The sequence below is a fragment of the Helianthus annuus genome, chromosome 3 (genome assembly GCF_002127325.2).
Source record: "Helianthus annuus cultivar XRQ/B chromosome 3, HanXRQr2.0-SUNRISE, whole genome shotgun sequence".
Lineage (NCBI taxonomy): Eukaryota > Viridiplantae > Streptophyta > Magnoliopsida > Asterales > Asteraceae > Helianthus > Helianthus annuus.
Window position 1 is genome coordinate 153,820,331 of NC_035435.2, and position 14,040 is coordinate 153,834,370.

At 40.9% G+C, this 14,040-nt stretch overlaps 2 protein-coding genes across 2 annotated transcripts; both read left to right on the forward strand.

Annotated features, from left to right (window-relative positions):
- The first annotated feature begins 490 nt into the window (after positions 1 to 490).
- LOC110930183 lies at positions 491 to 6,257 on the forward strand. The gene is made up of 6 exons (XM_022173421.2): positions 491 to 915; positions 1,683 to 2,600; positions 4,287 to 4,472; positions 4,575 to 4,729; positions 4,814 to 4,924; positions 5,750 to 6,257. The coding sequence occupies exons 1-6, from the start codon at positions 772 to 774 to the stop codon at positions 5,817 to 5,819; spliced, it is 1,584 nt and encodes a 527-aa protein (XP_022029113.1). The 5' UTR covers positions 491 to 771; the 3' UTR covers positions 5,820 to 6,257.
- A 6,434-nt stretch (positions 6,258 to 12,691) lies between these two features.
- On the forward strand, positions 12,692 to 13,794 carry LOC118490535. Its single transcript, XM_035988227.1, has 4 exons — positions 12,692 to 12,913; positions 12,983 to 13,141; positions 13,416 to 13,610; positions 13,679 to 13,794. The coding sequence occupies exons 1-4, from the start codon at positions 12,721 to 12,723 to the stop codon at positions 13,792 to 13,794; spliced, it is 663 nt and encodes a 220-aa protein (XP_035844120.1). The 5' UTR covers positions 12,692 to 12,720.
- The last annotated feature ends 246 nt before the right edge of the window (positions 13,795 to 14,040 follow it).

Genomic DNA, 14,040 nt, shown 5'->3' on the forward strand with positions numbered 1-14,040 from the left:
TTCTGCACAACCGGTTTTTTTTCCGGTTTTTTTATTCGGTTACTGTTAACCGGTTTTTTTAACCGGTTTCACACACACCGGTTAATAATCGACTCAAAAACCGGTTTTTTTAAAAACCGGTTACAACCGGTTAGGACCGGTTACAATCTTTCCCATTTAAAACCGGTTATTAACCGTAACCGGTTAATAAAAAACCGGTTTTTTTTTTGCTGAAAATAACCGAACCGGTTATTAACCGTAACCGGTTTTCCAAAATAACCGATTTGTACACCTCTACCCCTAACCAAAGAGTGTAAAATTGCAGTTTACTCTAAATTTTATTAAAAATGAAGTTGTATTCAAAACTGGCATTGTAAACTTTCCCGAATATTAGTACCATACCGTTATCGTAACAAACCGAACCATTATCATCGTCAACCGAAACCAAATACGGAAAAACCTTTAATAACTTTAGTGGTATACAAAAATTGAAAAAAATTGACTGGTATTCAAAATAAACCTAGTAACAGTTTCAAATGACGCAAAGCCCCACAGTTGGTACACTGTGCGTTTGGATTTGAATCGTATGATTGTGTCGGTCTCCCTCCTCACCAGCTCACAATGCTGACCTACAACACTTCACCCACTTCTTCTTCTTCATCTTTAACAACAAATCTTTTATAAGTTCTGTTGGATCTGAGAACCCACCTTTCTTTAATCTTCATTTTGTTGTTAGCATCTGAACACTTGAATTATTTTGTGGGTTAAGGTTAATCGATTGTGGGTGTTCAGATGGGATCGAGCACCAGTAAATCTATGGATCCTGAACCCTCATTGGGTCGCCGGAGTTATTCAAGAAATGTGTTTCAGGCTTCTTGTATTCGACCCACATCTGGATCTTCTGATAGTAGTGACGACACTGATGATGAAGAACAGGTTATTCTTGTTTTTGTTATATTATGCATTTTTTACCAATTATAACCCTTGTTTACTGTGCTTTCGTGAATTTGAGGAGCAGGGATTTGGTGGGATTTCGATTGAAATTTGTTTCTAGTGATGAGTAAAAGATATATTTCAGTGTTGGTTTTGATAAGGTTAATGCTGATTAACATTTGTGGTGCCTGTTAGATAGACTATATAATGATAACCTTTTGAATATTGACATGTTTCTATCAAAATAATGTCATACGGGCCGTATGATGTCATGTAGTAGGTTGTATGACAGGTGAAAAGTGGTCATATGGGTTGTGTGAGGACCCGTATGAGGCGGCGTTCACCAAATCGTATGGCAAGTATGATGTGTTTGACTGTTAAAGAAATGACTGATGTGACTAGTATGGTTTTCGCCATATCATATGACCCATATGACATCATACGGCCCAAATGACGTGACAAAACCCTTTTGGAGATGGTGACGTTTTTTTTTTTTTTTTTTTGCATTGGCCCAAAAATTAATTTCACACACATAACACCGCTATGGTGCCCCTTCGGGGTGGTGTTTGGCGCTCCTATGGGCTGATGTGGCCGTCAGCGCCACACCACTACACACATCTTTAGCATCGCCCATCAAAATATCTTTGTTTATAAGTACCGAGAGAACTATTGTTATTGTGAGTTGATGATCGTTATTGGTTGTAAAATGGTTCTGCTTAATCAGGATTTCTATGTTTAGTGGCTTTTTATGTTAAATTTGATCTCTTCAGGTATCCGATCATGAGGCCAAACAAAATGATACTGAATGCAACATGTCAAACATGAATTCATCAAAGTCAAAAGGTAAACTATACCAGAACAAAAAAGTCAAACGGGCTAAAAATCAAGCTCAAGTACCTTCCGAAACACATTTTGGTGAATGGGGTGAATCAAGCCTGAGTGGCACTTCACGAAACGAGAGTGGTTCATCTCACAACCCGTCAAGTAACTTTCTTTCGCGTTTTAATTTGCTTCCCGGTAATATAAGTTCACGTTCCTTAACGGCGTATCCCGAATCTTCTACAAGTTCCATAGTATCAAATGATGACCATCCTCATTCCCGACATTATAGTAAGAAAAATAGAATCCGTCACGGTTGTGAGATTTTTCCATCTTGTTTCATGCCAATGTCTCCTGGACCACGAGACGACGATTCCAATTCCGATTCTGGTTCCGGTTCTGATAATAGTGATGCAAGCTCTATCCATGAACTGGGCCCGAATGGTAATGATAACAATGGAACGGAATCTAACGGAAACATGTATTATGATTATCCAAGAAATGGTTCTTGGTATGGTCGTCATAGGCGAACGGAATCCCGAGAGTACGTTGAACAAAATGTTCGGTTTAGCCGAACTTTAAGCGTTGGAAGACTTCGCGACAGGGTTCTTCATAGACCAACGCTTCCTGAATTACAACGGGAAGCTGTGAATGATGTTGATGTTCGTGATATGGGACCGCGTTTGTCTAATGAGAATGTGATGATATCCACAACGTCTTCTAGTTATTCTTCATCCACCGTAACCAACACTTTGTATGGGAATCATGATTTTGAAGTTGAAAATACGGGTGCTAGAGAAACAAGCTATAGCAATCTTTTGGAACATCGGGAAAATTTTAATGAACGGAGAAGAAGAATACGATCGCAGGTACACATATTACCTTAAAAGTAAAACAAACTGTTTCTGGGATTCTGTTAAACTTATAAGGTGATGTGTCGAGAGCTACTCGTGATCGGCTCGGTTAAAAGCTCAAACGAGTCAAGCCTTAACGAGCCGAGCCCGAGCCTGAAATAGAGCTCGTTTAGTTATCGAGCCCGAGCTCGAGCCTGAAATATAAAGCTCGTTTAGGCTCGCGAGCCCAAATGAGCCTAAACAAAATTTTAGTTTTTTATATATAATATAATAATGATGATGATAACATTGGTGAGCCGAGCTCGAGCGAGCTTTGGCTCGCTTAATCGCTGTTGAAACGAGCTCGAGCCGAGCTTCTAGCTCATTTGAGGTTGCCGAGCTCGAGCTCAGAGAAGTAGGCTCGAACTGAGCCGAGCTCGAGCTTCATAAAAACATAACGAGCCGAGCTCGAGCCTAGTCGGGCTCGGCTCGTTTACACCCCTAGTGATGTGGAATTAATTTTTTGGTAATCATTTTAGAAATAGCTGCAACAGATTCCCTAATTTTGTTATTGAATATGTAAAATTCAAATAACCAAAATTTGTCAATCACTCAAATGGCTGATTATCGCAACTTCAAACAAACACGTCCAAACGCCGTCACCTGCAGCCTGTTTTATTGTATTCTGATTATTTCGTCTTAGATATAAAGAGGCCAGTTAACGTACAAGACCACCTTATCGTGCGATGCGTACGCGACCACCATTATAACGTGCGCAATTATGCAAATACGTGCGTAATTTTAGGGTTAACCCAACCCATGCGTAATTATGCAAATAACGTGCGTAATTAGGGCTTAACCCAACCCATGCGTAATTATATATTATAATGTGCGTAATTATGCAAAGTTAATTACTATTGTGCCACTGCGTTCAATTGAATGCCTAGATTAGATCAGATGTGCGGTTAAGATGCTCGCGCACGATAAGGTGGTGTTGTATTTTAAACTTTCTCATTACTTTCATGATACAATACCAGATACCCCTAAGTATGAAACTGTCGGTAAAAAAGAGTGCTAAATAAAAAAAAAATCTTAATATTTTTTGAAAAATCAGCTAAGCACTAAAGCTACTGCAAGTATGCAACTGATTATAGAAAGTTGATTATTCAGCCCCTAATTAATCAAATAATCATAATTATAATCTTTTAATCAGAACACTGAAAACTGATTATTACGGCTTAGAGGGTGTTTGGGGTTGAGTTTTGAAAATAGATTATGCGTTTCAATAATCAGAATCAGATAATTAACTGTAACAAAACGTGATGTTGAAAGATAGTGTTTGGATTTGATTATGTTGCTTGATATCACAATAATCAGATAATCAACTATTTGAGTGTTTGGCAAATATATATTTACAAAATAAACAAGTGAAAATCTTTTTCTAAACGCAAATAATCAATTTTTAGAAAACTGCGTTTTGTTGCAGTAGGGGGGGGGGGGGGGGGAGTTGTAACTTTCTAAACGCAAATAATCAATTTTTTTTTTTACCCAAACACTCAAAACTGATTATTTACGATTTCAAAACTCAATATTCTAAAAATCTCCTTCAAAACTCAACCCCAAACACCCTCTTAAAGTCACAATAATCAGTAAATCAGTATCACACACATCCAAGCACTTACATGTATATTACAGTATTTTGATGAGCTTTCGTTGTCGTAGGTACATGCATTGCAACGATTGGAAGGTCGTTTTACGAATCTTGGTCATGAGAGGTCTTGTATATTGTCAGGTCAGTATCGAACAGGTCACTGCGCATGTCCTCTTAATAATCAAGATCTAAATGATGGGACCAATGATAGGCGCAGCATATCAAGAATTGTTCTATTGACTGAAGCTCTCTTTGAGGTAATGTCATGTTTTTTCAATGGAGGGTGCTTTTGCCTTTTTGTATTTTATTTTTTTAACTATTTTATTACGGGTTGAACCTAGTGGACTTGTTTAATATAGGTTTTGGATGAGATTCGCCAGCAACCTGTAGTTTCTTCATCCCGACCCGCACTTTCTTCAATCGGATCGGGTCCCACTCCAACTGAAGTTGTGGAAGCACTTCCTGTTAAACTTTACCGCAAGTTGTCAAAGCATGTGACCGAAGACGATGCACAGTATGTGTGTGTTTGAAATGTATAGCAAAATGATTCTCAAAACGTTACGAGTTTTAGATTAAACTTTTATTTTGGTTTATACAGATGTTACATTTGCCTTGTTGAATATGAGGATGGAGATGAAGTTCGGGTTCTCCCTTGCCATCATGAGTTTCATAGATTATGCATTGACAAATGGCTCAAGGAAATTCACAGGTGCATTTAAACCCGTATCTTATTTCATCGTTGTTTCTATCATACCTTCTTTTTTCCGAAGAAACGTTTCAAGACATGTGTTATTTATCTTTGTTCCAAGTATTGGCTTCTTTATTCGTGATTTAGATGTTACAAGTTTGACTTCTTTATTCGTGAATGGGTCGATATGGGTAGTGTTTTATCCTGAACGGGCTAATATAGGTCAAATAAAAAGAACTAACTAAAAGGGGAACGGGTCAAACGGGTCAAAGTCAAACTGGTGAAAGTTGTCCAAAAAGTTTATTGCATACAACCTCCTGAATCGTTTTATTTAAAGATTTAGGGGCTGTTTGTTTACCTCTTAATGAGACTCTTAATGGTTCAGACCCCTCTTACTGGTTCAGCACTTAATGGTTCAGACTGTTTGTTTCACGAGCAGATGTCTGAATGGTTCAGACATTTGCCTCTGAATGGTTAAGATTTATCCAAAGTCTGAATGGTTAAGACATCTAATTTGAATTGGTCAGACATTTGCCTCTGAATGGTTAAGCATTATACAGGCTCTTACTGGTTCAGCACTTAATGGTTCAGACCTCTTACTGGTTCAGCACTTACATTCAGATGTTGCCAAACAGCCCCTTAGACTATCATTGTAATAACATTGTTTTGTAATCATAATTAACACAAAAATCATTTATGAATTGTTACAAAAATGGACAAAAAGTGGCTGCTACTCGATCTGATTTTACCAGAAATGACCCCTTTCAACTTGAGCCTTACTTGGATTTGTGGATTCATCTTTTAATGAAAAAAGTTAACATAAGCAAGTTTGAATTCTCCTAACAGGATTTGCCCCTTGTGTCGCGGTGATGTTTGCAAAGCTGGCTCATTTCCTGATGAGAGTTCACAGTTGTAGGTTTTAGTAAAAGCTTGGAACTTGAGATGCTGCAGCCTACATCGGGGTGAGATGGAAAGTCAAAATCTTGACCTTTTCGTTCTAATTATCCTTAGATTTCAGTCTTTTCTATTGGATAATTGGTTTGTGGTCGAGTTTCTCGGCTCAGTTTGATTAGTATTGTAGTAAAGAATGGAACTTTTCATGCCAAGCAATTTGCTGCCAGAATTCCTTGAAGAATAACAGAGAAAATGAGGCTTGAATCGGCTTCTTTCCTAGAAGCTTTAATGGAGATCTTGATGTATTATGTAATTATATTCTTTCAGATTATAGTGTCAAATTATAAGTTTCTTTCTGCCTGTGTGTTTCATGCTTCATCCTTTTGTGGTGGCTTGTGCCTTGCTTTGGGCAAGAAAAAGAATGATCAATGCTGGTAATTATTTGACTTTTAGGTCAAGATTACTGATTTTGACCTTCAGTTTGATAAAAAATTGTTTGATACTTGAGAAAGTCTGCTGATCATACTAGTTGTAAAACTAGTAATTTACCCATCGTTGCGACGGTGCATAGCATTGAATTACAACGTATTATATGCGTAAACTCATGCGGTAGGATAGCTGTTATAGATCATCAACATTTAGGATTTTATTTAGACACAAATAAAAGATAAACAAATCAAAACATAAAGATATACAATAGTCTTAAAGCCATCAAGTATTGCTGACTGTCATGATTATTGACTCATGACTAGGTAGCTTTAAATTGCATCCATGATTTTTAGCCCATCTGTTGTGTAATAGTACAAGACATGAGGATACTTTTTGGATGGTGTTAGTTAATTAGTGCAATTAGAACTATTAGAAGTTTAATGGGTTAAGAATTCAAAAATTAAACTCAGTAAATTTGACTAAATCACACATACTCAAATGGTAATTTATTCAAAGATAAATTAATCAACCTAAATTAAAACACAAGAAATAATCATTTACTTTTTACTTTTTAATATTAGGCTGCCCAGTGTAGGCTTCGGCCTGGGATAGTTGAGGACCGGCGCCGCTCCTCCCCCCATCCCCCCCCCCCCAACCGGCCGCGTCCCAAACGGCTACAACCGGACGTTAAAGACGCCCCACTAGAAGACAAAACCCCCTCTCACACACATATATACATACAACATATACATATATTTTAGGCACATCCCCCATTTCCTCACCTCCATCCTCACACCCGATCTACGTGGCGCTTACGTGGCGGATCATCCTCCAATGATGGGCCATCACCATACCTCATAGCCTTATATATATGGCAAGAAGTTGGCTACAAAGTCCAAAAACTTATAAAAAGTGTAAAAAGTCATAAAGTATCATAATATCAGTCATAAACCACACCTCAAACCCACATAAAGTATCATAATATTAGCCCTTATACTTTTCATCTTTTACAATTTTGTCACAAAACATTTTTTATTTATAACCAACCCTAACACTTTTCTACTTTCATCTTTATTCCCTTGTACTTTTCATATTTTACATTTTTTGTTTAAAGTTTCAGTCTAAATTTTTCGAGTTAACACGTTGCAGCGTGTATGTGGTTCAACGATTTTACGTCTATTTTTATCGTCTAATGACCTCGTTGCAACGTGCGGGTCCTAGGTCGAGTTAGTTATTCTCATTGGCAAAGCTTTATTGGGGACCGGGGGTGGTTCGCCCCCACCAATTTTTCGCTCATAGTGTTAATTTCACCAAAAATTGTCGATTTTTTTTGTTGTGTAAATTATTAGATTTTTAAGAGTCCGCCCCATCGAATAGGATTTTGAGAGTACGGCTCCCATTGAGTTATTGTTCAAGTTCCGCCCTTGGTTATTCTTTTCTATGTTTACGTTTCGGTCTAATTTTTTTCACATTAACACGCCGCAAAGAGTATGCATGATTCAACATTTTTACGTTTACTTTTTGTTCGGTTTAAAAAGACCCGTCGCATGGATCCTAAATACTAGTCTAAAATTAAAAACCAATATATAATCTAGGGGTGTGCACAGTTCAGTTCAATTTTTGGGTAAAAGCAAAACCGTAACCGAAAGTTTGGTTTTCTGTTTTTAAAAACCGTTTGGTTTCGGTTATTTCGGTTTTAGCTACGGTTCGGTTCAGTTTTCAGTTTTTGAAACAAATCACGTAAGATTCAAAAATAAAAAGTATAATTCAACGTTTAAAAATCTTTCTTAAATGTTTACATTTTAAATTAATATATTTAGTCTTTTTAATTACTATTATTCACATAAAACTAACCTTCTAATATATTTTATGTTTCTACAAAGTTTTTGTTAAGACATTTTATTTTATAATACTTTGAAAATCATTTAATTTTTAAGTTAAATTTTGTTATTTCTTATAAACAATGGAAATCATTTCAATGATAAATAAACATGTTAATGTTCTTATTATAAATATTTAATAATCAAGAATAAAATTAATAATTCTTAGTAGCATAGGTTAAACATTTAACTAAAACATAAAAATATATGGATTTTCCCTACTATTTTAACCAGTGTTGTAAAAGTCGCTAGGCGGTCCCTAGTCGGCCGACTAGGGAGTTGGGAGTAATCGGAGTACTCGGAGAGTACTCGGGGAGTACGCGGACATGGTAAATATAAAGAAAATTAATTGTTATATATTATTTATGTGTTAAAATAAACATAATTCATGTCAACTAAGTATAATTTAAAATGAAACATGTTTAAAGTTCAAATATTCTGAATACAAGTCCGACTAGTCTGAGTACAAGGCCGAGTAGTCCGAGTACAAGGCCGAGTATGCCAATTTTGACCGAGTTTGACCGATTAAAAGTCAACAAATCACGTTGACCGCCTAGACCGACTAGGCCGACTACGTCCGACTAGGCGCCGACTAGGCCGACTAGGCACTGAGTACTCCCGAGTAATCCCGAGGCCGACTAATTAAGACCGCCTAGGAGGAAGTCGCCTCGGAGGGGGTCCGAGGACCGAGTACTCGGCCGAGTAATCGGACTTTTACAACACTGATTTTAACTTATCAGTTCAGTTCGGTTATTGAAAACGGTTATCTGAAAACCGAACAAAAATTTTCAGTTATTAAAAATATGAAAACCAAATTGTTGATTTTTATTTCAGTTCAATATTTTTAGTTATTTCGGTTTTCTGTTCACCTCTATTGTAACAATTTACCTTTTTCTATAATATAATTACCTACATATACAAAAATATGGGCGGCAATAGTTCCATCATTCTACTGGTGGAAAAGGACGACTACCTTTTTTTTTTTTTTTTTGCAATATCAAAGTTTTTTTTTCTTTTTGCTTTTTGCATTTTCAAAGTTAGTACAACTATAATTGAGAGCATATTTCATTTCATTATCAAAAGTACATGTGGTATAGTGGTTTTGATGTTTGATATATTTTATTTTATATACATAGAAAAGGCATGGAGGGGAATAGTAGCAGGCAGACGCTTTCAATTGGTCCAGCCAAATTATAATTTTACCCCGTTTAAATTTATAACTGTTTTATTAGTTTTATTTTTTCTCTAGCCAAATTACGATTTCGTTCTCAGTTCGAATTTACAGTTTTGCCATTGATGAAACAATGGTTAACCGGGCAGGGTTAACTCACTGGTCTCGTCAAGAAGGGTTAATCCCTTCCTCTCGAGGATCGCTGGCTGGATCACCGGTGGTTGATCTCCTGCACAAGGAAACAAGCCGTGACTCGTAACAAGGAGGATGGGGTGGGGGGTGCTCCTTGTTACCACTCTCCGGCGTGAGAATCAGTAGTTTGCTTGGGAAGCAAAGTAAGATAGTAGTAGTAGTGAGAGAGTTGTGAGAAGATACCTCAAACCTGGTTTGGGGTTGGTATTTATAGCCGAGGAGTGGAGGAGGATGATGATGGATGGACTGACGACGTGCTGCCCCTTTTCAGGTGTGTCAGGCTCGTCGGTTATGGAGGTTACGCCACGTCAGTCCATTGCTTACGTAGCTCTGACAGGTAACTGTCATTGGTGCCACTTGCACTGTGGTGTCAGTACCACTTGCTTGAGTACATAGGATGCGGTGCAAGCCGCATCGCTACGTGCGGTAACATCTGAAGTTACCGCGTCTCCTACTTGTGATCAAGGAATACGCGAGATGCGGTGCTAGCCGCATCGTCGTCTTGCCTGCATCCCTTGTCGTGACGAAAATGTCCGTATGGTGCGGTGTCAGCCGTACCACTACGTTCATCTTCTTCTATGCCTAAGGTAAGGCTTTCCTGTATTGATAGAAGTGTTCACTGGACGCGGTGCGATGCCGCGTTGCTGTGAATACTTCCGTTTTCGTACACCAGATGTGATGCTATGTCGCATCACTCTACCGTTATCCTGTTCCATGTAAGTCCTCCTTTGTTACTAGATAGATTGGATTCAACCCTTGTGTCGATGCGTTCCCGCATGGGCACAAGTGGGTTGTTAGCTAGTGGGGGTTTTGATAAGGGTAATGGTCACTCGCGGTCGATGCTGACGCGAGATCTGGGACCATACCCCTTCAAGTCCCCCCAGTCTAGTGTTGCTGCCACATACAAGGTGTATGTGGGAGGAGTACTGGACTATGGTGTTTGGAAGGTAGTTTGGAGTCTGGAGAAGATCCTAGACCATGTGTGGTCTTTTCTGTATGTAAATGGAGCTGGAGGTCCGGAAGGGTCATCTGACGCCTCTTCCGTATCGGTGAAGGAATCTCGTCTGATGCGAGATTCTCAGCCGATTTATGTCACCAGGTGGTCTGCCACCTGTTGTTGTGCCGAAGGTCTCTTGGAGACCTTGTTAGTAATGCTGCACAAACTTCGAACCAACCTCTGAGATGGTGTTTCGAAGGTGTGTGGAGGTTTCCCATCCTTTAAAGGTGGGCTTTTCTTCATACCAATTATTGAATTGGTGCATGAAGAAGAAAAGAAAACTTTTGGACCAATCTTTGAGACTGGGATCAAAAGTTGTTGATGCTTGCAAGTGCTTTGCTCGAGCTCTATGTTCAGCATCGAGTTATGAGACGACGATCCCTTTTTTGTGGGGTTTTCGTGTTTATCGTCATAGCTCTCTAGTAACCGCACGTTCTTTGCGGTTACCTCGTTGCGTCATTGTTGGCCATGTTTGGTCGAACAATGTATATTCCTACTATGGGTAAATAAACATGGTCATAGGCAAGGGTATGCCCACCATTGTTTATTCTATGCGGCCCATAGTCGGGCTAACAAAGTCATAAGCAGACTTGTTACCGCTGTTCGGACGCTTGTTGTTCGACGCGGGTTTATTTAGAGCGCTATTCTGCGTTCGTTTTGGAGCCACTTACCTTCCCGCTCCAATACCGAGTTTGCTTTGTAGTAGCATTGTTCGGTGATGTGGAGTGAGCTTGGCTCTTCCGTAGCAACCACTCTGCGGAAGCTATGGTTATGTCCGTAGCTCCTCGTGAATGTCTGTGGTTTTGCATTACCACATTTGCTCAAAGCGGGTGTGGCTCGGATGTAGCTCTTGAAGGTTCAGGAGATAGGGTTGCTGATGTGCGTTCGCGTGCATACCCTTCCTTCCTTTCGTTAAAGAAGGTGTTCGTGTACCCTCTGCGGTTGTGAACCGGACAGGAGGGATTTGAAGCTTGAAGAGAATGAAGGCAATGCAGTTCCCCTGTGTCTGAGATGCGGTTCAGTCCAACGGCCAGCGCTGGTTCTGAGCATCTGACACACCTGAACGGGCGCGTGTGTGGCAAGGCCGCATATTCCACGTGTGCTCGTGGGTAGTGCGGATAGGTATTATACCCCCTTATAGTGTAGAGATATATGTTTTTACCTATTTTTAGGGGTATGTTAAAAAACGACATGCGGTATGGGTTATGGTGCGGTATACCAGAGAAACCGCATGCCGCTTATAATTGGATAATGTAGTCGCTTTTTGTTGCATACGTGGCTGGACGCACGTGTGAGTTGGTGGAAGTTGGTGAGATCTTCCTGGCATGTGCTGAAATGAAAGGACGTTTGCACTGCCCGAGGCATTAAATGCACTGTAGCGAAGAGTGGAAACGTCTCTTGTGTCAGGCGCGTGGGCGGCCACGCGCGCGTGACAACCGTCAGCGGAAACGGCGCTCGACACGTGGTGTCCTATGATTCGCTCTTTTTGAACGTGATCATTTGTTTTCTCCCTCCGCATTAATTGCGATTGGTATATAAGGGGAAACCGTTCGTGGTTTCCCCTCACTTGTTCGAAAATTCAAAAAATTTGCCGTTTGAGAGAGAAACGGTTATCTGTCTTCTCCGACTATTTTTTCTGAAATTCCGGTGAGGTTGCTGGTGTTTCCGTTCACCATCTTTTCTTTCTTGAATATTTTTGATGGCTGAACCATCGAATCCACACAATGTGGAGGGTGAAAACCCTGAACAGCCGGTAATGGCTGAAGAAGAAGACGATGGGGCTGCCGGTGTTGGTTTACCGGCGTTAAGGTGGACCAAGAAGTCTTTTGACAATCTTATGCTTACTGTCCAAATGCCCCCTGAATATGGGGCTCAATATCCATCGGAGGGTGATACTGGTGCTGACGCTCCGGCCGGTTATGTGACCATGTGGGCCGACTTTTTTGGTGACTGTAATCTCCGGTTACCGTTGACGGTGTTTGTCGTGGATGTCTTGGAGTGGTACAAGGTCCACATTTCTCAAGTGAGTCCGTTTGGTATGATTCGGATTCGAAATTTTGAGTTCACCTTCCGTGCTCTTGGTATAGAGCCTACCGTCGGAGATTTCCGACGGTTCTATCAGATGACAGTGTCCATGGGGTTCTTTTCTTTCCGTCAACGAGACGGTACCCCCAAGCTGATGACTCCCCCCAAGGGGATGACGATGTGGAAGAAGAAATTCTTCTACATCAAAGCTGCTGCCATTGTTGCAGATATGACGTTTCGGAATGTGACCGAGACGATCATCGCGGAGACCATTGCGGTCCCTAGCTCGAAGTCAGTGGAATGGTTTCCTCAGTTGCAGACCATTGAGACCGTGAAGCTGACCAATACGCAACTATGGCTGTTGCGTATGATGCTGAGGAGGAGCAAGAACTCGAAACCCGTGGTGCGGGAGAAGAGCGGTGGTACGTACTTTTTATCTGTTTACGTTCCTTATTTTTGTGTGCGTTACTGATATTTGTGTTTGCTATCAGAAAATGCTCCTGCATGGAGGATGTTTGCCCCGGATTTCCTGGGTACGGTTGAGACCGTGGTTTGTGCGGATGGTGAAGAGGATCACAATACTATCATCCGTAGTAACTTCCGGGTGCCTACTGAGGCTGCACTGGCAGTTGAGTTGCCGTCAGGCAAAGGTATAATATCCAAGCTTTGTCACTTGTGTTGATAATGTTGGTTTATTGACGTATTGATTCCATGCAGGTGATCTTGGGGCCTTGGGGGACCCTGAAGCGAAAGGTGTGCCAAAGAGGCAAACTGTGAAGGGCGTGCGCTTTCGCCAAAAGAAGATAAAGGAGGTCACTACTGTGCCTCATCTGGTGCCGCAAGCAGCAGGTATCTCTCATTCCTCTTTTCTTCGACACAAGGATTATGTGATAGTATCTGATACCCTTGAGGGTTTGGGTACAGCCGCGGAGTCACGTTCTGGTGCTGCGAAGAAGCATGCAAAAGAGGCGGCTGCGGGAGGGACAGCTGCGGGTCCCCCTGTGATTGGTGAGAAGAGGAGGCCAGAGCAGAAAGCTGCTGGTGGTGTTGAAACCAAACGTCGGAGACTAGTAACCAAAAGGTCTGCTCCGACGCAGAAAAAACCTGCGGTTGTCGTTGGTAAGTGTAGGCTATCTAGTCTTAACTGTTGTGTAACTAGTTTTGATAGCTATTTGACTTTTTTGCAGAGCCTCAAGATGAAGATTTTTCTATCTTCGATGCTCCGGAGTCCCCCCCCCCCGCGTGCCACGAGTGCGGGTGCAACGGAGGTGCCGTCGACACCTCCCGTCAAGGTGGTACCTGAGTCAACCGTGCAGAAGGAGGGTACCGCAGAGAATGCTGCGGCCCAGATATTTGATACTGTCGATTCGTCCAACAATCTGATCTCTCCCAATGAGGGAGACGATTTGAGTGTGCGGTTCACTGCTACTGGGAAGCAACATTCTGATGCTGAACCGCAAAAACCTGGCGCTGAAGCGCGGCAGCATGATGCTGAGCCGCAGAAGTCTTCGGTTGATAAGGGTACCGGCTCGTCTGCCGGTGGTGCGGG

What these genes read in the sequence shown, in the direction of transcription:
- LOC118490535 (XM_035988227.1), top strand. Translation starts at nt 12,721, where the DNA reads ATGACGTTTCGGAATGTGACCGAGACGATCATCGCGGAGACCATTGCG. An exon ending in GGTGCGGGAGAAGAGCGGTG is followed by an intron (nt 12,914 to 12,982) that starts GTACGTACTTTT and finishes GTTTGCTATCAG; the next exon opens with AAAATGCTCCTGCATGGAGG. An exon ending in AAAACCTGCGGTTGTCGTTG is followed by an intron (nt 13,611 to 13,678) that starts GTAAGTGTAGGC and finishes ACTTTTTTGCAG; the next exon opens with AGCCTCAAGATGAAGATTTT.
- LOC110930183 (XM_022173421.2), top strand. Translation starts at nt 772, where the DNA reads ATGGGATCGAGCACCAGTAAATCTATGGATCCTGAACCCTCATTGGGT. An exon ending in ACACTGATGATGAAGAACAG is followed by an intron (nt 916 to 1,682) that starts GTTATTCTTGTT and finishes TGATCTCTTCAG; the next exon opens with GTATCCGATCATGAGGCCAA. An exon ending in GAAGAAGAATACGATCGCAG is followed by an intron (nt 2,601 to 4,286) that starts GTACACATATTA and finishes TCGTTGTCGTAG; the next exon opens with GTACATGCATTGCAACGATT.